This window comes from Cynoglossus semilaevis, chromosome 1, assembly GCF_000523025.1.
Source record: "Cynoglossus semilaevis isolate Cse_v1.0 chromosome 1, Cse_v1.0, whole genome shotgun sequence".
In the NCBI taxonomy this organism is placed as follows: Eukaryota; Metazoa; Chordata; class Actinopteri; order Pleuronectiformes; family Cynoglossidae; genus Cynoglossus; species Cynoglossus semilaevis.
In genome coordinates this window covers 25335314-25360188 of record NC_024307.1, presented here as the reverse complement: position 1 = coordinate 25360188, position 24875 = coordinate 25335314, and the positions used below count along the sequence as shown (strand labels likewise).

Below are 24875 nucleotides of genomic sequence, written 5' to 3'. Positions count from 1 at the left end.
CTGACTGAATACAGAAGCAACTTTTACTGTCCCACTTCAAAAAAGAAAATACAGAAATGTATCTCCCATGTTAGAATTTACAACAACAAATACCCAAGAAAAAAATGTTTATGCATCAGATCTTAAATGTATATACAGTCTTTACATGCTTAACCATCCACTTTGGCTCAATAAAAAAAAGTATTTACAGTTTAAAACTTTAAAACTTGAACAAACACATAAAAAATTGTAATGTAATATCTGGAGTAATTAATGCTGAACAAACACATAAAAAATTGTAATGTTGAGTAATATCTGGAGTAATTAATGTAGTTTAAATTTGTAACTTTAGGTACAGTATAACTTTCAGCAGTAATACGTTTCAGAGGGAAAGATGAAAGACAGCACTGGCATTCTGTCTTTAATCCTCAGTTCATTCCAGGTCAACCTGTGGAGCAGGATTCAGGAGTCATGGCACTTTTATTGGTTTGAAGTGGCCTCCGACTTAGGTATGTAATGACTTTTAGATCATCTTAAAGAAAGTCATAAAAACGGTTTACTTCCCAGCGCTCCTTTTCTTCTCAGCTCCAGGGTGTGCAGGCCCTCCTGTCGACCCAGTGCATGTTGCGTTCCCACCTTGTGGGCCGTCTCTGTGGCAGTGATGTCAATCTGGGCATATCTGGTAAAGCTCTTTCCTGACAAGACACAAAAACTCAATTTAACAGTAAGCATCAACAAACTAACGTTTTAAAAGCCCTTGTCATTGAGTAAACAATCATGTTGCTGAATGAAATATTTTCTACAAGAACAGGTAAAACATTTGAGATCAGGATTCACAGACTGGATTAAGATAAACATCTGAGTGACAAGGCTGTACACCACCACTTTACTTCACACCTGTGTCAGCTGTCAGGTCAGTATGACAAAACCTGCAGTGTGAAGTTCTTCAAGGACTAGAACAGTGCTGTAGATGCACAGTACAGACCATTTACAGCTTACAGTACTCAGCTAACCTTCTGCCACTGTGACAGGATTGTCTACTCATGGACAAGGGCTCAGGAGTGTTGTCCACTGGTGAATATGTCCAACTACAAAGGTCTACAGACAGGAGAATGGAGATAGTGAAGGAAGAGGGCAGCAATGCATCCAGAGAGAGCCCCAACTGGACGGACTTAACACAGGAACCCAATGAATGAATGCAAGATGCATCTGCGGAAAAGTGTGCAAAAACCCACGTGGCCTAAAGATACATCTGGCCAGGATAAAGTGTAGGGACCAGGGGAACATACTGCACAGGACCTAGTTCTGGTAAGACGCAGGAGGAGCCCGACCAGGAAGCAACCCACAGTGCCCAGCCTCTCCAAGCAGTAGAACCTCTGAATCCCTGCAGGATAGTCCAACAGAAGCGGAGCAGGTGGCCTTTGGCCTTTGATTGCAGCCTTAAAGAATCCACATCCATCCAGAGAACCAGCAAGGAGCTCGAGGACTGGCTGAGGCGTGTTGACAAATCAGGCCTGCCAGGGAGATTTAAGGCTTGGATTTACCAACATTCCGTCCTGCCCCAGATCCTGTGGCCTCTGCTAGTGTACGCAGTACCCATGACAACTCTTGAGGCCATGGAGAGAAAGATCAGCAGCTACTTGCGAAGATGGCTTGGCCTACCCTGCAGCCTGAGCAGTGCTGCCCTGTACGGAAGTAGTAACATCTTGCAGCTCCCGTTCAGTGGACTCACTGAAGAGTTCATTCAGTTCAGACCAGAACACAGGGGGAATCCTGCAGTACAGGGAATCCTGTGATGTGAAAGTGGCATCGGCTGGCATCCAGGTGAGAACAGGCATGAAGGGCAGACCATGCTCTGGAAGTGGCAGAGTCGCGACTGATGCAGAAGGTGCTGGTGGGGTCCATAGCCTCAGGGCGTGCAGGGATTGGCTATTTCCCAGCAACCAGGGTGCATAAGGCTCAGGGAAAAGAGCGCCAACACCTCATTCAGGAGGAAGTGCAGGCAGGCGTGGAGGAAGAATGAGCCGGCAGGTTGGTGGGGATGAGGCAACAAGGAGCATGGACTAAATTGGAGAACGTTCTGCAATGAAAGATCACCTGGTCCAACGTCTAAAAAGCAGACACCCTTAACAGTCCAGGCTGTTTACGATGTCCTACCAAGCCCAACCAACCTCTACGTCTGGGTCAAAACAGAGACACCATCCTGTCCCCAGTGTCCAGGACAGGGATCCCTAGAACACCTCCTCAGCAGCTGCCCAAAAGCCCTTGGAGAAGGGCGCCATCGCTGGCGTCATCACCATGACCAAGTGCTAAAGGCGGTTGCTGAGAGCACAACCATGGCCATTAACACCATCAAGAGCCACAACAAGCCTAAGACCATCAGTTTCCACAGAGCTGGAGAGAAGCCCGACATCCAACCAAGGGCCAGGTCAGGCCTCTTCACCTCCGCCCCTGACTGGCCACTGGAAGTGGAGCTAGGCAAACAGCTGAAGATTCCAGCCAGAATTACATCCACACGGCTCTGACCAGATTTGATCATTGCCTCACATTCCCTCAAGCAGCTGATCATTCTGGAACTCACAGTTCCCTGGGAAGAGCGCATGGAAGAGGCCAATGAGAGGAAGCGTGCCAAGTACCAGGAGCTGGTGGATGTGCAGGAGCCAAGGCTGGAAGACTGTGAACCCCTGGAGGTAGGTTGCAGAGGATTTGCAGGGCGGTCCCTCTGCAAAGTCCTCACTATGCTGGGCCTCACAGGGGAGGCAAAGAGGAAGGCCATCAGATCTGCAACTGAAGTCGCAGAGAAAGCCACAAGTGAAAAGTGACAAAGAAAGACATTTCCAAACAATTGTGAAAGGAATCATTGCTCTCTACACCCACACTGTTGCTGGAGGTATGAGACTGTGTTACCACATGAAACTCAGGAGCATGTAAATGAGTCAAGTGAAGCCTTTAACATTCAACTCATGCACTCGCTTCCATATCACATCACTGGCATTATCATATCTGCGTCCTTCGCTGTGTGACACTGAAATGAGCAGGACGTTGGGTTTAATCACCACAAGGCATGAATGACTATCAAAGGGAGATGTTGCTGCCTCCTCCTCTAATGACTTCAGTTGTGTTTCAGACAATCTCACGCAATGGAGGAAATTGAAACCAGCTTCTTACAAGAAATCAGCCGTCCCTGCAGCGGGATCCTATCATAGCCAGCTGTGACCTATGACCTCTCCATCAGCAGCCATTGGACACCACACACTCCCAGGTGCCAGATTAATGAGGTTGCTGACCAGGATATCAACTGTACTGCTGCCATCAGAAATGAACCTCTGGTATTAGAGCCCTGGTGGTCTGCATATTCCTGATGCTAATAGCCAACGTATGTGTGGAGTATACAGTAGCTCATGACCAAGTCCCTAATGACACGGACTCAGAGGTAATGAACTCAGACCACATCAGCTCAGACAATCTGATGATGTTAAATGGAATTAAAAAGCAATTAGTGTTTTGGAAAATGAATGTCCAGCATGGCACGGATATCCTGGTCTGAACTAAATTAATCTTGAAATTGTCTGATTTGAAAAGAAAAAAAAAGCCCTAAAGCCACAACGCTGTCAAGGTGTGACAGGAGACTAACAGGGTCAAAGATAAGGTCATTTTCATTTGTGTTCAACCTTTGAGATTGTAACATTGCTTTACCCTAATCTATAAAGAGTAAAATAAATTGTGACGATTATTACAAAGTTCCAGAAATGTTAGGTCAGTAACAGCGGGATATGAAATTTAGTAAAATATATGTCGACCTCCTTGTCCACACAATGTCCTTTTTTTTTACATTCTAATTACATTTTCATTCCTTGTCCACACAATGTCCTTTTTTTTACATTCTAATTAAACCCTTTAATTTTCAATTAAAATGATGATCCAACAAATAAAATTTGTCATCATTTTAACTCTGTCCCCTTTTGTATAAAAGTCACAAATATTTTTTGCTCCATCTCCTACATTCACATTACACTACTAACAATCAGAACTGAAGACGCCTTTATAATGAGTTGACCTAAATTTGACCTTTGACCAATGAGAATCTACACATAAGACTTCACAAATAATTTACTTTCAAATTAGCTACTGTTTTTCTTCCTACAAGTCAAGGTGTCGCCTCATTTGACCATTATAGCTCCACATCCCATACTAGACTGAAGGCTAGTTACATTTCTTAGAAGGGCTCAGTTGTATGAAGAAAGCACAAAGGGACACACTGAATGCTTTTCTTACTTTGAACTGTGGGGGCTGTCATGCTCCCCCTAGAGCCAGGTCCCATCTCCTGCAGCTCCAGCTCCATGTAGTTCACCTGCTTCTTCGATGTGGGACTCACAGGGATATTTACATAAGTCACTCCATCACCACACAGTCGTTCAGGTGGGGGCGCCTCTGCAGGGAAAACAAACGTTGCCCCTGCAGGGAAACGTTACAACAATGTTACACACAAAAGGAAAAAGTCAAACCAGAGAATTGTAATCATTTAAAAACAGATGCAACTCATTTTAATTAGGCCCCTGCAAGAAAAAGAATTTGTCAAACTAAAATTGGACTTTTAAACCTTTCACTTTTAAATGTAATTTTTGGTGAGACGTGAGTGAGTTCTGGGGGGAAAAAACTAGGAATAGACATCCTCAGGACATTACAGGGTTCTATTATACAGGTATATACATTCCTAAAGCTGTAAAAACAACAGAAAGCACTCAAACACTTCACAAAAAGAGTTTAGATTTCTGCACTAATGTCTGATCAACTCTTTCTACACAGAAAGTATTTCCATATAATTTTAGTGACTCATAAACAAACCTTCATGGCAGAGTTGAGGTAACCTAACACAACTTTACCTGTCTGTACTCTCACCATCTCTGTGAATCATTTCAGTAAGATGATTTGTTGATATGTTAATCACCACTTTCTTCTCTTTAAATCTGTCCTGTTTCCATCATTATGACCTTAATTAAAAGATAATGAAATGGAGGGAATAATTAGCCCTGTGTCATTCTGACCTAATCAAAAGCTGGAAACATTTACCTCTAGTCACAGTGAAATTTAGTCTCATGAGCAAATGACCCTCATTCAAACACAGGATCAGCAGTAACACCAGAGCCAGTTCTATAAATTGCTCTCCTTTTCCTGAGGCTTGATTTGCATAATTAACTGGACTAACTGCCCTGCTGGATAAATGATTGCCATTTGTTGCTTTGGGTGCAGTAAAAACTAACTTTCTGCCCTTTTAATTAATGCATCACCTCCTCCCTATTACTGTAACTGTGAAAGTGCTGCACGTCGGAAGCGCAGCTCCTTGAGACATCCCTGAGTAAAGTGATGTTTTTGTTTAAAACTGAAATTATTAAACTGTAGATGAATTAATTTTCTTTATATTTTTATATTATAAAAATAATGTATATTTAATAATTTATTAAATTTATCATTATATTATTACTAGTAATAATAATAAAGTATTATTATTATTAATTATAAATTAAATGTATTATTACATTTTATATTATTTTATATATAATGTATATTTAAATAATATAAAAATATTTTATATTATATTTTTATATCTTAATAATTAATGATTTTTGTTCTTTGATGAGTGACCATTTAAACCATTAAACTACAGTAGAGTTTCAGTGGCTGCAGCCTGCGGCAACATCTGAGAGATGGTACGACTGATCAGTCGTTCACTGCACCCTTGGCCATCGCTCAGGTTGCGTGTTTCCTGTTGGCTGCCATTACAACTATGGTTTTCACCCTCTACTCCACGACTGGGGGAGTTCTCTGTAACACCCTCCCTGTGTCTAGGATCCTGAAGGCGACATGTTGAATGTGAAATCTGCCTGAGCCTGTGACCCAAACTCAACACAATCAAGTGCTATTTTAGGGGAAATATAGACAGCTGTGTCTTCAGGCTAAGAAACCTGTTCTAGCTGGTTTTCCACAGTTCTGTTGTGGTGCAGCAGGCAGATAGGAAGCTCCAACAATGTCTGACATAAACCTGCATAACAGCTTAAAGGAAGGGAGTTACTGTGTAAGGCTGCCTTAACAAGCTGCAACCAAAACTGGTTGTTTCAGAAAATATATTCCACTAGTTCATCAAAACATGACACTGATTACATTTTATTTTTATAGGGGACCCAACTTTAACCTGTCAGTTAACCTGGACAGCGGTAGAGTAGTTAGGGATTATGGTTAGGGTCAGGTTAGGGAGAGATCATTTGGAATTAGGGACAGGGATAGAGTATCTATCTTAATTTCTTTTAAATAAATAACTCTATTTTTATTGTGGTGCTGAACTGGTTAGAGTCTGAAGGGTTTTAGGAAACTAAATGTCATGTTTGATGTTGTGACCCACCTTCAGTCTCCTGAAGGAACCTCTGCTGACCACAGCTGCCCATCAGCGCATACTTGCTTCTGTCCTCCACCTGAAACACAGTGAAGGGACGGCTCATTACCGTTAGCAGTGAGGATTTTCACGATCGTCAGTTTAATTATAATAATAACTTTTCTTTTCCACCATTCAGAGGATCCATCAGCAGATGTTATAGACAAGAAGATAATCAGGCTTTTTCTCCCAGCTCCACTTTGGTACAAAAGAAACCTGAAGAGCAGCATCATAATGGAAAAGGCCAATTTGAACAAATTGCAGCTGTTGTGTTTCAAAAAACTGTAGAAAGGTTAGAAAATGCCCAGAGTGGCCATTACATAAATGGTACATGTAAAGAGAGAGTCTTAAGGAATGAGTCTGGTGCTTGAAGTGGACACCATAAACAGAAATGGAACAAAGTCCAGATCTTCTCTCACTATTCTGGATCTGACACTCATAACTTCAAAGTTTACAATTGTTCTCCCACGTTTACTGTGTTCTTGTGGAACATTGAGGTCCATTCATTTTTGAATGGGGCAGTGGTGGCTTAGTGGTTAGGAAGCAGACTTGGGTCTGGAAGGCTTCAGGTTTGAGTCCACCAGCTGCCAAGTTCCCACTGAGGTGCTCTGAGCATATCACCGTCCTCACTCACTGCTCCTCTTAAAGCTGCCCACTGTTCACTTTGGGGATGGGTTGAGCTGTGTCACAATGACAAGGAGTTCACTTTCCTTTCCTTTTTGACTAACCACAGGTGAAAAAGCTAAATATTCTCTGATCCAATCTGCTGTTGTTTCCTTCTACTCTGTGTTATCATTCCTTCATTTGAATTATTTATTTTAACAATCTTTTTGTTGGTTGTTGCTTTTAACACACACAACAAACCTGCTGGGAGAACACTATTATTGCAGTTTTAGCTGCATGTGTGTGAGTTGTTCTTTTTGAGAGAATCCAAGCTGCAGGTAGGATTCATGGGATAATTTACTGGAAAAAAAACCCTAAAACTTCAAATTAAGTTTCAAACATGTTTTCCGTTCTATTCCAGATCTTATTCCTAGTGCCGTTGCACTGAAGCTGCTTCCCTCCGACTGTTTAGCTGACCACAGTCCAAATGTGATGGTGGATTAGAGCGTTTTGGCCCAGCCTACCTCAGAGCTTCTCTCTGCTGAACGATGCTCCATAATCTCATAGGCAGGATCAGTTCTGCACCGCTCCTCTTTGCTGTTGGGCTTCCTGTCTGTCAGAAGAAAAAAACTGTCCTGTGTTAGACATGAAACCTGACACAGCTGAAGTAACAATACTTGATTTGCTGCAGATGATTAATCAGAATAATCCAGTAAGCTTCAATGTTTGTCCGCAGAGGAACAGAGTAAGTGTTTAAAGTCAGAGTGCAGGAAATTCAGGACTCATGCAAAAGGTGTGAAAAGAATTAGTCCACTTGACACAAATCAACAGGAAGAAAAACAGGGTCAATTGAAGAGGAAAAAAAAAAGGAAGAGTATCACAAGAACGAGGATCGTCAAAAAAAACCCAGGAGATGATGTAGAGCAGAGGAATGCCAGAGGCTTTGTTATCAGTTGAAGAGGAAACTTCAGAAGACACCGCTTACCTTCAACAGTCACTGAGTGAACATTCATCTCCTCATAACGACACTGCGCGTCCACGCTCTGCCATCCTTCAATGTCACCTCTGCTCAGCACCGACTCATTTACAGCCACTTCACCTTCAGGGCGTTTCTTCAGGTTGAGCTCTGATGAAGAGGTCTGGACTGTGGGAAAGTTCCTGATGTGGAACATCTCGGCCCGGGGAGGGGGATGACAATGCTCCCCCTGGCACTTCAAGCAGTTTTCATAAATGACTTCTCTTTCCTCTCGCTGCGACTCTTGTGGTGTTGGAGCAGTTGTTGCAGATTTGAGTTCATTTCCAAAAGCAGGACTCATAGACTCGTACAAACTCATTCTCTTTCTCTCGGCCTCTGGCTGCCTGTCAGCACTTGGAAAACTGAGCAGATCAGCAAAGAGACTCACTAATTTGTCTCTCCCTTTTTTTGGCAACAATGAAACCTCACTCGTCCTCTGGGGCATTGAAAATGCAGGAGGCGCCCAGACTTTCTGCAAAACTTTCCTCACTGTGATGCCGGACTCTGTGGCAGTGCTGGCTCTGCACGCTGATTTGTCAACACTTTGATCTGCTGGATTGAAAATGTGACTCTCTTCAGGCAGCAAAGCTCTTCAACATTTGATTTCTTCTCCATAATCATATCAGAACTGTGGCCGCTGCACCAGCAGTTTGTCACATCATGCGTCATTTCAGACTGTGCATGCAACATGCTTGGGTGTGATCAGAAGGTTCTTCTTACCTATTGTGGCAGCCGTCAATGATCCACTTGCAGGAACGCATGGCGCCCCCTGTGACAGGAGTGAGGAGAAACACTTTAGATTTTGAATGCAATGTGGCCTAAGATGGGTTTTATAGTTCATTACAATGTTCAAACAATCTAGATACATTTAAAAAATCATAAAATATTTAAAAAATTATTTCAATAATGTAAGCTGTATTTTCCAGTGTTTATAAACTAACTTGGTCCCCACTTCTTTTTTGCATCAACAGGTAAATCGTTGATTTGAACTGACATCAGTTAGTGGACGAGAGCCAATCCAGACTGAAAGCCATCCTGTTCTGTCAGATTAAGTTAACACAGGTCTGAGCCGAACTAAACTCAGTCTACAGCTAATTACAGATTCATTCAAGATTCATTCTGTTACAACACAAGCAACATAATACAGTGTCTAAGCTCTGAATACAAGCTCTCTCCTCAGTTTAAAGGCACAGTGATCACAAGTTTACAAGTGACTTTTTTTGGTAGGTTTTGTTTGCATTTTTTAAACTTGCAACATATGTTTGTGTTGTTAATTAATTTATTGGAGCCTGAAGTTTAATTGTTTTTTTATATGTTCTCTCAGTTGAAATGTGCCAATAATAAAAGCTCTCCACTTTAATTGACCTCACACTATTTTTCTCAGAGCTGTGCCACCTATTAAGCACTGCCATCCAGTTCATTTCACATGGACTGGACCAACAAAAAAACAGTGGGGCTTCAAAATAAGACCAATTAGTTCGTTCCAGCCCTCTAGAAATATACTCTTAATTAATTTAATTAAATCCCCCTATCTAAACATCAAAATAAAAAAAGATATAAACAAATATTGACAATATAAAATAATAATAATTAAAATGGGTAAAATAACCCAGCAAGTGAGAGTGAGTGAGACACACATAATAATAAAATTAAGGAATGTGATGTAGTGATGTAATGAAGTACCTACAGTAACTTGACGTTTTTATTATGTTTGCTTCTGGCTTGGCATTTGAGTTTGGATCGGGTTCTGATAGTGTGATCCAGCAAAAGTACAGGAGTGGGTAGAAGTGTGTCGTACTCAGTCTGAAGGTGACATGTACTGTATGTCCTCCCACACTGCACATGCCCGATCCTTCAGTTTCTGGACTTTATCTTTTTGAATGCAAACTTTGTCCATGAAAAAAACAGACCAAATGATCAAATTGGATGTTTGTCAAGTTATTACCAGAAACAAATGCCTCACCAGTAGGTGGAGCTGATGCATAAAAGAGAACATATGTGGGCAAAAAAAATGTTCCTTTAGTGGTAAGTGACTATTAGAACCAATGGATGCCTGTTTCATTGTACAAAATTAGAGTTTAATTCAGTTTAATTTAAGCTCTTCTACTAACTGAGTACTATTTATTCCTTCCTAATTCCCAAATCTTCTAAATTCTTATAACCTGGTAATCATAAAAACAAATTTAGTAACTATAAAAATATTAAATTAGGTAAATTATCATGAAACACAGAAACATCAGGGTGTCTCCAAGAGAGAGTTTCTGCGACTGTAACTTGTCTGATCAAACCACCGTGTCAACCACAGTTGGCTGAGACACTACTTTCGGACAGATGGGCTGTAGGACTGCTTTTCACACTGAAACTTCACAACATCACCATCGGTGTACACAGTACCACAAAGGTCGTGTGACAGTCAGCCACCTAGCAGATGATACAGTGACGATGAGGCCTGTTCCCACAAGCTGCTAACGCCTGACTCAACAGAGCAGATGTTTAACAAGAATGTTGCCCAGAGTAAAGATGGCCAACATATAGATTTAAATATAAAGACTCAATGTATGGGCCTTTACTCACCCTAACGCCACCACAGACCGAGCAGATGGCCACGATGGTTTTGGAGGCAGATGTGACCGAGTTGTAGATGTGACAGGAGTCTGGACGTCCACTGGAGGACAAGGCCTCGTTGTTCTTACTGTCCTCTGAGAGACCCACTGAGTGTTCACTTATCAATTCTGTTTCTCTGGCCTCACAGGTCGTAACACTGCTTTCATCCACCTTAAGCTCGACAGTGAGATCTAACAGTGCAACAGCGTCAGCGGTTCGTGTGGAGGGTTCACTCTCCATGTCCACTCTGCCCTCCGGCAAAACACTCTGAGAAGAGTCGTACAGGTACCTCAGTGATGAAGGTACCTGGTACTCATGTCCAGAGACAGTCTGGCAAGAACAGGGGCTCAGGCCATGGGCCAAGTGAGGAGGCAAACTGAAAACAGAACCAAACTCCTCCCCAGAGTTTATATCCAAACTGCCTGTGTAGGAGGAGAAACTTCCAGAGTAAGAGGAATGGCTGCAGGTGGCAATGCCGCTGTCTGAGGAACTCTGACGACCGATTTCGTGCAGGTGCCGCGGGGGCTTGGTCGCAGGCCTGCTGCCGGCTGCTTGACTCACTGACAGCTTCTCCACGCTCTGTGCTGTCACTTTGGCAGGCACGTGGCTGAAGGTTTCAGCCGGAGCGGAGGTGGGTTCGGTCCAAATGGCCAGTCGGCTGCCAATGCTGCAGTCTGAGTGGCTTGTGTCTGAAGTGTCGGAGGAGCCGGAGATGCTGCGATCGTCTCCACCTGCAGAGGGGCAGTAGGTAGACGAAGCTGCCAGGAAACACAGTAAAGAAACATTCAGGAAATGTCATCGTTAGAAACAACAGTTTTATCACTAAACAACAATGAACTTAACTACAAGCTTAACGAGAGATTTAAATTGACTGTAGGTGTCAATATGGATGTGAATGGTTGGGCTAGAACTCCAGCCCCCCCTACTGGAACCACTTATTCTTTACATTACTAATAGTTAAAGATAAAGCTGTGTCTTGTATTTTGTCTCTGTCCAACTCATTAAAACCTAATTGAGCTCTTACACTTGGCTGACGCATTAAATGACTGTCACTCTGTGACATTAAAGTAATTCATTCACATTACCAGTCGTACAAAGTGTCTCAGTTGATAGTTTTTCTGTTCTTTTCTGATAGTTTGGGTTGTTTTATTTTGGGTTGTGTGAGGACAGTACATACAAGTCAGTTATTCATATTATTATTAGTCCACCTAAAATACAAACAAAAAAAGTCATTCTTTGGTTTAGACATTTACCCGTGCTGCTCCTGTGGGACAGCATGCTCAGCCTCTTCTCCAGCTCCTGAGTCTCGTGGTTCAGCTTCTCCTCTGTGTTAGTCTGACTGGAACTGGGATCTGTCGGAGGAACACAAGGAGGAGACAAATGACAAAATCAGAACCAGAACTCCCAACAGACGCGCGCAAATCAGAACCAGAACTCCCAACAGACGCCTGAGTGCTCATGTAACCCTAACTAACTCCTTCAGTGGCTGTGGACCATCAAACAGAGTCTTGACACTTTGACAGGGAATAGGGATCAAGAGGTTTGCACTGCAAGGACGCAGCTGTGACAACAGTGTGAATGACTCCAGAGGAAGGAGCCAGAGAGCTCTGAAGCACATGGGTCTCACTAAACTTCATGAGGCGTCACGAAGAAGAAAAAAGTAAACCACAACGTACATTTTAAAACACTTTTGCTGCTGCCAAGTTGTGTAAGAGGCAAGAAGAATTGGGGTTGTGGGGTCACTCAGGGAAACACCTTGCAGTATTTGTGCGACACTCAATGGTTATTAATAGCACTGACACATAGCTCTGTTGGCACATGACCTGCTACTGGTGAACACAGTTAGTTGTTCTGTGAAAACAGAAGAATTTAAAACTGAGTGTCATCTATTTAAAAATGGTCAATCTGTTGTCTTACAAAAACTAAAAACTTCTGCAGCAGAGGAGAAACTAGTCATGACTGATCCACCCTGCACACACATTCTAAAATCAATAAGGAAAGAAACAGAAAACTCTGAAAATGTTTTGTTTTCTTCTTTGCCATTTTGGACATTGAACTACTTACTACAAATTATTCATCTGAGTCAATGTTTAGGTATTTTCACCATTTTTTAATAATATTTAAAAAAAGCCAAAGTCTGTCATTCTAGGTCATCTTTGGGTTTTTTTTTTCTCTCTTCGATATTTTTGGTTTCCATTTCAGTAAATGTAAGATATGCTTTTTATTTTATAATTTTTATTTTATATATTGGCTCTTTTATTACCTTTCTTTTTGCATTTTTTTGTGTATGTGGCAAATTTTGTTCTCTAGCCCCTCTAGACTGCACTGACTCAGCTGAGACCAGTCACCGTTGCAACAGTTATCAAAGATTTCCAGTAGATGCCAAACCAAGGTCTTGTGTTGCAAAACAAATGACAAGGGCATGTATTTTAGTGAATACATGCTCAACTGACAAGTTACCCAGCCAATCACACTCCGCTGTATTTTTACAGCTTGCTCATCCCTTCTAAGCTCCACTAACCCCTCCTCCACCTCAACCAAGTTGGAATCCTCTGGCTGTAGTTGGTGACACGGGAGGGCATGGAACTGTAGACAGAATTCAAAAAGGCTGCACCGTCCTGGGAGAAAACAAAACTTCACTAAGTGATGCTGAGAGCCAAGTGTTTTGACATGTAGAGTAAAAGAAAGCCTTCTCTATGAATCAAGTTGTGTTCAGAATAGGCTTCGCGTTTGAGCTGAGGCAGAAACATTACTTTAGATGAGGTTGAAGGCAAGAAGTGAAATAAAAAATAAAAGATGAGTGAACTCTGAGGGAGCGTGGGGCAGTGGGTGGAATCTGATGGATGAGGTTACGTACATGCCCGGAGTGATTAGAAGGCTTTGGCTGCTTCACTTACATGAACTTCAACTTTGACCCCCTCGTCCCTGCCCCCACCCACGCCGTCCTCCTATTCTACGACATGCAACGGTTATAGAAGCATGAGCTCAGCCCACAATCAGGCGGTGAGATGTGTTAAAAGCAGAATATCGATGCACGGCTCAGGTCCCCACAGACTCCCTGCTCCACACCTCCTGTAATGTTGCCGACAGGCCAAGAATACTTTCTTCTGAACTGACAGCGTGAAAACAGAGGTGTGAAAGTGAACGGCTTGGGAGCAGACAATGTTTATCAGCGTTTATGGCAACTGAACTGTACGTGGTGCATTCAGAGAAATAGAAAGCCAAGCTTTAGAGAGACTTGGTTCCCTGGCATCACTCTGTCTTGAGCACAACGTTCAAACTTCTCTCCTTCCATATGCCAAGTCATTATTATTAATTGCTGTGTGGCATTTGTACTTGTGCTGTGTTTTTTATTAAATCAATTAAATCATCATTAAGGCTCACATTCCCATGAACTTGCAGCAACATTGTCTGGCTAACATGGAACATAACTTGCAAGATGACCGTGTTCATTTTTATATATACAATCTATGTCTGCTGTTGATGGAGTCTAACCTGTGTGGACCCCGACCCTGTGGGCCCTGAATTGGGACAAATCTTGCCTATTTATTAGCTCAAACACACAACACTTTCAACAAAATCCAGCCAGTCATATATCCTCACCCACTAGGGGGAGTACAGGCTCATCCATAGATACAGTAGATGACAAATAAATCTGCAGCTCTAATCTCAGTTATTACAGCAGTTATCCTCTTACATATGTTAAAGGTAACCCTACTACCCACATTCACCACAGTAGACTTGAGTCAGGCTTTCAGGCGTCACACCAAAGTTATGAACTCAGTGGATTACCTAATTACTTCTATAAAAAAAAGACAGCTGTCATTCATTATTAACGTGGCATCACAGCAAACTCATCTAACGAGCCGCACTGACTCATTCTGTCAAAATTGGACAAATTCCAGGAACACATCACACCTTGGTGCTAATAAATCCCTGGAAACAAGAGGGACGCAATGCAGCGACTGTTGGTAATGCAGTGGAGTGTTGACTTAAGTGTTTGTTCACACTCCTTGGCAACAGTGGGCTTCGTCATTATCCAAATACTGTAAGGATCACGCTGAGATCCACCCTCAGCCTCTTTAATAATAGTACCTGAAGCTTAACTTTCGTCTGCGCTAAGATCGTGCGTGCTACTGGTTTTCCAGAGCTTTTCCAGTTGAGCAACATTCAGAGACCTTCTGAAACTGACCTGGTAAAACGGGCCGCAGTCCAAAAGGGCCTCTTGTGGGGGAGATGCCTCTGACGATGCAGTCAAACAGAAAACTGATCTGCTCGCTCTCAGCAGATGCCAGTAGAAAGACCCCGGCCCCTGTGGAAAGAAGACTGATGTCAGTCTCATGCTCTTTTCACAACACTGTAAAAAGATGCAGGTTCAATAGCTGTAATTAAAAAAATGTTACAGCGATGTCAACAACCGGTAACAGTAACCTCCATTATCTCTAATACAGTGCTGTGGAAGAAAATCCTAACCTTAAATGATAAAAATTACAAAAAATACCCAGAATCTGTGAAAAAGGCCTTTACGAATTTAAAATCCCAAAAAGGAGTCGAGTAAAGATAATCATTAGTAGTTCACTTAAAACATGGGCAAACAGTTACAATTTTTAATCTGAATAATCACACAGTTGCTGTGGATTAGTCATGATTAATCAACATTCTTAAAGACAAAACATTTTCCTGTAAACTCCTGCAACACAAAGACAAACAACTGTAGGTAGATGTATGTTTTTCATATCAAAGACAAACAACTGTAGGTAGATGTAGTATGTTTTTCATATCTGTTGTTATTTGTGTCTAATCCAAATGAAAGGATTATTAATACGGAAAAATGTCAGGAAAATAACCATAACTCAAGATTCTGAATTAAATTAGTTTCAAAGTTGATTCCCGGAGTTTGAAATCAGAGTCAGTGAGGTTTAACTTAAGTTTGAAGATATGTTATAAGTCACGTCGAAGGCATCTGAAAACAAAGTTAAGATGTTTTGGTCAAGTCATTTTGGTCAGTCTGAGTGAAGTGATACGTACTGTATAAAAGTACTACATATGGACTGCAGGAGTACATGTGACTTTACACTGTGGTGCTCAGGGAGATATTTAGATGAGACTTGAAGTGTGCAAATCATATCCAATGTCTGATGCACTTCACTATGTTAATCATAGTAAAGCAGGGGGTAATAAAGGAGCTGAATAACACTATCACACCAAACTTCAAAGAAGAGGTCAAGATGTAGAGGTCAAAGCTCATGACCTCCAAGAATACAAAATGTTATTTATTTGAATGTCGCCAATAAAGTTGTCACTCCTGTCCCAGAGACCACCCAGGTCAGGTTTGGCCTCAAACAAATTCCCCACACTCCTTTGGTTGTGACAAAGGTCGGAGGTCATTAGCCAACTCTGACCTGCTGTCTGCAGCAGCTAAAAGAGGGAGGGGTTTTTTTTTCTTTAAACAGTATTTATAAATTACCACAAATTCCTATACTAGCTCAATGAAATGTCTGTGACACAAGGTGAAGTAAGTTTAGATTCATCACATGTTGTGATTGTATATTTATTTATTTACACAGGCTTTTCTTCTGACAGCTGGTCCATCAACATCAGGTGCACAACAGGGTACACCAAAAAGAAAATAACAAACAGGTGGCAGAAAGCAGGGTTGTCCTGCTATAAACGCAATATAGGAAGGCAATATAAACATCTCCTTGTTCTACCTCTTCCTATAATAATAATAATAATTATTATTATTATTATTGTTACATCTTCTATGTGTAGCACCGTATTTACATACACCCAGAAAAACTGTAAATGCTTAGCAGATATTTTCTCTTGGTGGATTCAACACTGAGACTGAACTCTGAAGATACAAAAAGCCAGAGGTCGGAGTCACAGCTTGTTTCTCTTCATTTAAAATATTAAAATTAAAACAATAAACTGTTTGTTAAAACACCTATGGCTTTGTCCAAGTAATGCTTTTTCATTATGTTGCATAGTGCATAAACACACCTGGTCTAAAGGAATTCAAGGATTTTTAGGCCACATATGTAAAACATTTTTATAAATTGATATCAACAAAGGTCATATTTGATATTTCTGCTTCATAAATGTAAAACTAAACATAAGAATCAGCTTCAAACCTGCTTCCCTGTCTTGCATTCCCACTTTGCTTCAGCCTCGTGTGTGGACAACCTGTACTGAGAGGTCACATACCACAGGAATGTACACCCTTCAACCTTACAAACATTTGGCACCACACTGTGTTCACTCTCATTTCACGACCACTCTTTTCTGTTGGTAAGAAACAAAGTGATGCCAGGCTTTCTGCAAATTATCTAAACTCTGCAGGAGTGCAGTTATTGGGGCCAAATAAATGGCATGTCATTCTGGAGTGTCATCTTTCCAGTCACCTCATCGTGTGTCTGCCTCTGTAGCCTTCAGGTGCTGACAAACCACTGTACAACCATCTCTGCGGTGTTGTCTCTCTGCCAGGATGCAGACTGGTTTACACTACGGTGTACAGTGACACAAACAGCTCAGAGTGATGGTCAGCTGAGGCTAGACGCTGTCTCCTCTCTGCAACTCCTCTGATGTGATAAATCCCTCCAGCAGCTTTCCCATAATTATTATAGAGAGTAAGAGAATCAGACCATACTGACTTACATACAGTCCTGGTCCTACAGGTCTTTGATACAATATGAATGGACAAATATTACACTAAAACCTTTCAATTACGACAGGGAAAAGCTAGAAGCTAAAAGCTAAGCTTGTGTTTTAAGTGCAGTACAAACATTTATTACAGATGTTTTTAGGCATTATTTAGCAAAATAGAATAATTGTAAACTACTCTGAACTTTTCACATATGAACCAAAACATAATAAATCTGTACACTGACTTTCTGAAATCTGAAAGCTTTTTTATCTTTCTTATGGCATATAACTTCATTAAATGTGTTTATAAATGTGTCCGCCTGAGGGAGGCCAGATGTTTGAGCACAAAGAGGGAGAAACATGTTTGGTTTTAACCCACTGATCAAATCTACACAAGATCTAAATCTAATACATTCTGGACATGAGACTTTTTAGCTTTTCTAAATCTACCCTTCAATATTTTTGTCCTTATAAATCACATCCGTCAATTGAGATGTCATCAAATATTCATCAGATTTCCGACAACAGTGGCCTGATCCAAACTAATCACTCTCCATTTATGATGGGGCTTCAGAATGATTGGTCACCCAGGAACCAGAGCCTAAGACACGCCTTGAGGGAAAGTCAGTTGCAGCAATGATCAATATTTTACCAACCAACGAGTTCAAGCACACATACCCAGATAGAAACACAAACCACAAAATAAATCAGAGAGCAACATCTTTTTCCATTCAAAATAATCTGTTTTTAATTCAGTGGGAAAACTGTTAAGACAGAATCCAAGTTGGCAAACCTTTGGCCTCTGAGGAAAAGCCTTCAACAAATCACTGCTTACATCATGATTTGATGAGCCATTAGCCTCCAATGAGGCAGAGCATTCTCACTTTAGCTTTTATCATCATTGCATGATCAGGATGTGTGTGTGTGTGTGTGTGTGTGTGTGTGTGTCTTCTAACACCATCATGTAGTATTACCAATGGTCGTACTCCTACAGTTCCTTTTACGAAATCTCAAAAGTTAGATGCAGTCAAGAAAAAAAGTGAACTCACAGTAACCACATCTGGTTCCTCCCTCAAACACAAATCCATTAGGGACGGGTCCATATCTGCGCAGGTCTGGGAGACTCCAGTGGGCGATGATAACAGGAGGATTGTCCCGGGCCAGAGCCAGGAGGTTGTTGCACAGATGGAGAGTCGCCGGCCCACTCTCCAACTTGGTCCCTGGTAAAACTCCGACACTGAATCTGTGGACTGATGCAACAAATGACGTTTCAGCTGGATTAGCTTAGCCTCCAATATCAGTAGGGACACCATTGTAAACAAATGATTCATTCATTCATCGAAACGGTATCCGGTTTTTCAAGTTAATTAATTTTGGACTGAAAAACAGTAACTGACATGGAAATGTAAATAAAACCAAACATGAAAAATATAAACAGTCATTACACACTAATTCATTCTGCATGGGTTGATCTTCATTCACTCATTTTCTTCATGAAGTAAACAGCTGCACAGAGATAACAACATCAGTGGGCTCAGCCCTGAACACAACAGACTCACATCTGTAGCCCAGAGCAATTAATCACAGAAACTCCAACATCTGTGTGGCTGCGTTGGTGATGAATCTGCGATAATTTCCATGTCTTGAAGCAAAACTATGGCTCATGCAGAAACAAAGCTTTGGGGCCTTGTGCTCCATCAGTATGTGGATTTGTATTGCAAGCACGTGTCAACGTCCGCCCCTCTCCCCCTGTTCCCCCCACTACAACACTTTTATTGGGCCGACAAAAAGTTGAGATTGATAGCATCAATGCTGAAGAAATGACGGCCATCTGTGTAATGCCATCACTCATGTTAAGGGAGATTCATAAGGCCGTGCACACGACAACAAAAGCCCTGTACGCAGGCTGACAGGTGACATTTGCTGGTTTGGACCCAACCACTCTGTGACATTACTCATCAGGCCACACACACTAACACACACAAAATCTCTCTCTCTCTTAAACTCTCTCAAAAAGCGTGCTCTCTCTGAAGAGACACAGGTGCATCTATATTAGCAAACACCACACACACACGAGTCTCTTGGCCTGCTTTACAGCTGGACTCCTGCCAGAAGCTGAACACTCATTGATATTAATAGCTCTCATTTGTCTTTCGTAGATCTTACATAATGCACACACACAATAGATTGTGTGCAAGTGTGCAAGTCCCTCACTTGTCTAAATCTTAACTTACATGAGTGTCAGGAACAATCACAAAACACCTTCAATAAGAATCAGTCATTGTTATCCACATCTAAGCATAGCTAAATTGTTATAATAAAGTCTCACATCTAAGCATAGCTAAATTGTTATATAAAAAAATTACACTGCTTTAACTAATTTTGGGTAAAGAAAAAAAAGAGCAAGTTAATAATAGATTTGGTTTATGGTGTGACAATTACTATTAATATTACAAAATGTCAGGCAACACCAGTGCAAACAGTTACCGTTTACCATTTCTCTGTCATTGGTTTCATGTTTTCTTTTAACCGCTGGGCTGTGTCAGTGATCATTACAACTCCAGCTGGGGTTGAATTACGTTCCCTGTGATTTTTATAATGGAAGCATTTCCAGACAACTTACATCAGCATCATGTGTGAAAATCGTATGGTGCTTTAACTGTCAAATGAAACAACTGAGGAGTCCAGTCCAAACAAATTATAATCAGAGTATAATCAATTATAAATAGATGCTATATGATCTAGTTGGAGATGCATTTTGACATGATTAATCACAGAGAAAGCTGCGAATTAATCAGAATTATTCATGACTAATTTAGATAAATCCGTATTTCAAAATATAATTTAAAAACTGTGTTTCGGAACAGAAAGACAAATGTGTGTTTCACACCTGGCTTTTTTTTTTTTTTTTTTAAATGATGTGATAATAGTTTAAGAAGAACTTGAGAAAAGTATGCAAAGGAATCGCTTGACATTTTGCTTCACAGACAGCATGTCAATAGTTGCTCTCAAAACTTGGGTGAAGACAATATTAAGCTGGTCTTATGCAAGCCGGGCGCCTGACCTCCAGTTGAAGCCGCTACAAACACATGCTGGGCTTTCAGATGGTATTTTAAGCTCAAGTTAATTTGGTAAAACATTTTTTTCCACAGTGTGTGAGTACCAACATATGCATTAGGTGTGTATTAGACAGTTGGTGAAATTATTGAATATACAGAGGGCATCATTCTTCCCATGTTTTAAAATGCATTGGAAATTTTAACCTAATTGATTTTACAAATTAACTGGTTCAACATTAACACTGACAGGCTAATTTTAAAGGTATGCACAATACAAAAACGAATGGCCTTAATTGTTTACCCCTGATCTCTGGGTTGTTTGTCTCATTAACCTAAGAAGCTATTTGTGGTTAGAATTCTACATAAACTTTCTAACCTTAAAACCTGCAGGTGTGACTAATGAGCACATCAAGGTGTTGAAACAAACCTAGGGCCATTTTAAAAAACTACTTTTTTATTATTCTGGATGAGTTCAAGTGATATGTTTGAGGACCAACAGAGACCTAGAAAGCAGGTACAGTTTTTCCTCACCTTCTCCCAGACTGTATCGTAGGCGAATATCCCAGGCCTGCAGAGTCTCTCTGCTGTCGAAGCCCAGTAGAGCAGCCTGGTTCAGGCACAGGATGATTAAAGAACAGGCCACGCCCTCATGCCACTGTCCCGCCTCCAGGCCACAGATTTCCTCCAAGGTGACACTGGCTTTCTCCTTGTTGCCCTGAGCTTTGTCCGACTTGTCTTTGAACACCAACAGGGTCAAACAGTCTGAAAAAAAAACGAAAAAAAAAAAACTGTCCTAAATATAGAATAAATTAATTTTTGTAACTGTTACATATCCAGTGGTGACTATTACATGCTTAAGTTATGTTGTCAAATGACACAACAGGAGCCAAAGTGTCCTTTTGTCTTGGCACCATCAAGCAATTTACTGTCACCTGACAAAACAGGACTGTATGTGTGTGTGTCACTCTCCTTCACACCAAAACACCTCTGAACACACGCATAACTCAGGGATGAGCCACACAGCTGTGACAACACGGACACCAAAGATCTGAGGAGCAGTGGAGACACTAAAACCTCAGACCAACCTGTAGAGAATGTTTGGCTGCACAGCTCTAGAAATCAGATACACTTCATACACTGACTCTTGTTTAATTATATATATATATATATATATAGCTAGAATTATTGATGAGCCTCCTCTCCGCTCGGGATACATTCACAGTTACTGCGTCAAACAAAAATGGAAGTAAAATTACTAATGCGTTAACTTTTCACACTGTGCTAAAAAATAAAAATGTTAGAAATTAAACTAATTTGACCTGTTGTTTCCCAGTCCCCTACAATAAATCCATGTACCCGAAGGGGACCCAACCCCCTACTTTGGGAACCATACCACTGATGTATTTACTAATTTTTCAATAATCATATCAGGTCAATTAAATACATACCAATGAATATGTACTTTTTCCAGCTCACCATTCAAATCTGTTCCAAACGCATCATTAACATTCCTTGAATCATGAGAGTCACAGTCATCTCAATGTTTAGTTTAGTTTAGTTTTGCTTAAGCCTACACCTATTCTGCCCTGATTAAAAGAATTACATCATCTAATTAAGCCATTATTTAATTATAGTTAAATTAATCAATCTAATTTAAAAATATCATGTCCAGTGTGTGCACATTCTACTAAGAATTCCAGTTTCAAATGTTACACTGCTAGGGCTTATTCCAGTTTCAAATGTTACACTGCTAGTGCTTAAAGGGCTCACCTCTGAGGTTTCTAGACCTACATTAACTTTTATTCGTTTTCTGAATATAACTATTAGAGAAAAGTGACACAATGAATGCTGACAACTTCCAATGAATTAAAATATGGGTTTAGATCATATTTAGTATTTTATACTGTATGTTTGTTTTGTCTTGAAGGCCTGGAACAGGGGTGTGCACACTTCTTTGGCTTTAGTACCAGGCTAAAGTGATGTACCTTCAATGAAAACGTTAAATATATATTTACTCATACAAACTGAATATACTTTATACATACATGATATGTTGATGTACTTTGATTAAATGCATGACTGTATGGCACAATATGTTTTAATTCTTCCAGTAAATGTTCACTGCTCACACTACAGAAAAATATTTATATTAAATTATTATTTTTAATTATTTCAATTGCTGACGATCTTTGAGATCTACTGGAAGATTCTGATCTACTTATTGGGCGCCAGTGGCCTGGAATATCAAGGTAAATCAAGAAAGTTCCAAGACAGAAATGAGAGTGCCAAAGAAGTCTGATAGAATAATTCAAACATGAATATCAACAGCAACAGCTTTGACACATTTCATCATTATCTCTTTTTCAAAACCATGGCAGAAATCACACATTCTACACATTTTTATATCGTATTAAACAGCGGAGTCTGTTGGGACAAAGCCGAAAGAAAAAGAAGTCTGCAACAACATCACACCTGGTCGAAGAGACGCAATTAGGCTGAAGTGAGACTTGAACACAGCTGTGTTAACACAACAACCGGACGGTGGGCTGTACAGTTGTTCATGCAGACCACTGTCTTCTTGTCGACATTACTTTTTAATACACGCTTTTATTGTTGGATATTTCCCCACGTCTGACACTGAAGAACACTGTAGTAACCGCAACAGCGTGAACCACAAATGTACCACAACCACAACACCTGGTACGACCAATTTCAACGCACTTCCCTACCCCCTTAATATGGCCGTGTGCAGAGTTTAGTGTGTAAGTCATTGCTCGTTTCATGAATTCGCGCATCCATCTTCGAACGTTAACGGTCACAGTCAACGACGTAAAAGCCGTTGTAAATGCTAAAGTTCTTACCTGCTACAGGCGAAGGCTTGCGGAGAACCAACCACCTAGTTTTCCACTGCAATAGAAAATGAAACAAACTTTTTAAAGAACACATTTACAAAATAAAGTGCAGCGCAGAGCTTGTTGTACAACCAGTGTAAAGTCAACGACCTTTTTTCCATCTCGTAGTCTGGCATATCCCTCCACGACAATCGAATCCGTCATCTTCAGTCATAGTTCCTGACAGCTGCACAGTCGCTGCCTGACTGAAAGGGTCACTTTCAAAATAACTGCCGCCTCTCTCACTCGTTCTCTCTCTCTCTCCCCTGTGAAAGGGGCGAAAACTCGCCCCCAGCCAGGCTCGGGGTAAATAGCACCAGCGGTAGTTGCTGTGCGGTCTGTCTGCGCATCAGCAGGCCGTGACTGTGCCATCTGGGCTGACCTGGTGCACCTGCTGCGAGACAATGGAGGCAGCAAAGGAAATAGAATACAAACCAGGGAACTTTAAACAAACAAACAAACAACAACAACAAAAATGAGCAGCACATACACCCAGGGGGGTGTATGTGCTGCTCACAAACAGCCTGAAATTCAAATAACCAATTTTAGAACTTTTTAAAAACTTTTAAAAATGTTGGGTTTTTAAGATGCTTCCATTCACCAAATCCAGACTTCTGGCCACTTGCAGGACCAGAAATTAGCTATAAAATGAATGTGGTAAAATTATATTTTAGCCTACTAAGCCATTTGTTCAACATCTAGCACCAGGTTAAAACAAAACAAGTCAAGATACAGTTTAATCATTGTGCTGCACATACCAAATATTACACAACGGTATTTAACAGCAAAGTCAGAGCATTAAAAATACACATTTCCCAGATTTCAGATAATGAATAATTACTGGTTATTAAACATTTCACCGTTATAAAACATTAGTAAGAGATCCCATACATAAGCTTTATCCACATTTTATACAGTTTTGTCCACTGAATGCATCTTATTTTAATTTGCTAAAAAACAAAATTCGATACTTAGCATGTTGATGCTGAAAGATTTCACTGAGGACTCTATTATAAGGAGCATTTTATCAGTAATCTTAATTTTGCATCTACATTAAATCAGTTTATTTAAAGAAATAAGATTGTGAGACACTGTTTTTTTTCATTAACTTTTTTTTAATTCAATCTATTCTTTTCACAGTTATAAAAAAGTTACAAAACAGCCGGCTTTAAAATAAAATAATAAAATCAATTAAGAACAAAATGTCAAAATTACAGTACATCCTCTTCTTGAAGAGCTCTGGTCATTTCCTGTCATGACTTTTTGGGTTTACGTCTGATTACTGCATTGATCCAGTCAATATAATTCACCACTTTGGTGTAAACGCCAGGTTTTTGAGTGCGACCACAGCCCTCGCCCCAGCTGACAATCCCGTAGAGGAAGTTGACGTCATCCCTCGCACAGGATAGAGGGCCCCCCGAGTCACCCTGGAGTTTACATGCACACACACACACACACACACACATGTTCATAGATGAAAATAAAGGGCACGTAAACAGCTGAGTAACCCAGCTTGGAAGCGTAAGATAAAAACTGTACTTCAAGCATTATGTAAACAAGACGGCTGTGACATTTCAGTGAGGAGGAAGCAGAGTAAATATTTTACACAGCTGACTGTTCAGTGGTTCCCCCATCCCCTCCCCCCCCCCCCC

General features: G+C 40.9%; 2 protein-coding genes and 1 long non-coding RNA gene across 5 annotated transcripts in view; 1 reads left to right on the top strand and 2 right to left on the bottom strand.

Moving 5' to 3' along the window:
* Positions 1–3608, top strand: part of LOC112487163 (uncharacterized) — a 33454-nt gene extending 29846 nt beyond the window's left edge. The window contains exons 4-7 of one of the 2 annotated variants that reach the window (XR_003049992.1): positions 412–488; positions 565–703; positions 791–892; positions 1011–3608. This is a non-coding gene — a long non-coding RNA (uncharacterized LOC112487163). Of the gene's footprint in view, positions 1–411; positions 489–564; positions 704–785; positions 893–1010 lie in introns of both variants that reach the window. The other variant, XR_003049991.1, reaches the window with a different exon arrangement.
* On the bottom strand, positions 482–23668 carry dok7a (docking protein 7a). Of its 2 annotated transcripts, none has more exons than XM_008321549.3 (13): positions 23335–23668; positions 23194–23239; positions 20864–21094; positions 18323–18523; positions 14821–14940; positions 11882–11980; positions 10599–11386; positions 8745–8793; positions 7995–8576; positions 7534–7622; positions 6377–6446; positions 4255–4434; positions 482–674 (listed from the first exon to the last, which is right to left on the bottom strand). In XM_008321549.3, exons 1-13 carry the CDS (start codon positions 23386–23388, stop codon positions 523–525), a joined length of 2661 nt encoding a protein of 886 aa, XP_008319771.1. In that variant the 5' UTR covers positions 23389–23668; the 3' UTR covers positions 482–522. The 2 variants fall into 2 exon arrangements, with proteins under 2 accessions (XP_008319771.1, XP_016892020.1); XM_017036531.2 differs by having other exon boundaries at positions 7995–8573.
* A 737-nt stretch (positions 23669–24405) lies between these two features.
* hgfac (HGF activator) overlaps positions 24406–24875 on the bottom strand; it is a gene marked incomplete at its 5' end in the record, with an annotated part of 13297 nt that continues 12827 nt past the window's right edge. The window contains one exon of the mRNA XM_008321538.3: positions 24406–24650. Coding sequence (XP_008319760.3) covers positions 24477–24650 — 174 coding nt within the window. The remainder of the gene's footprint in view (positions 24651–24875) is intronic.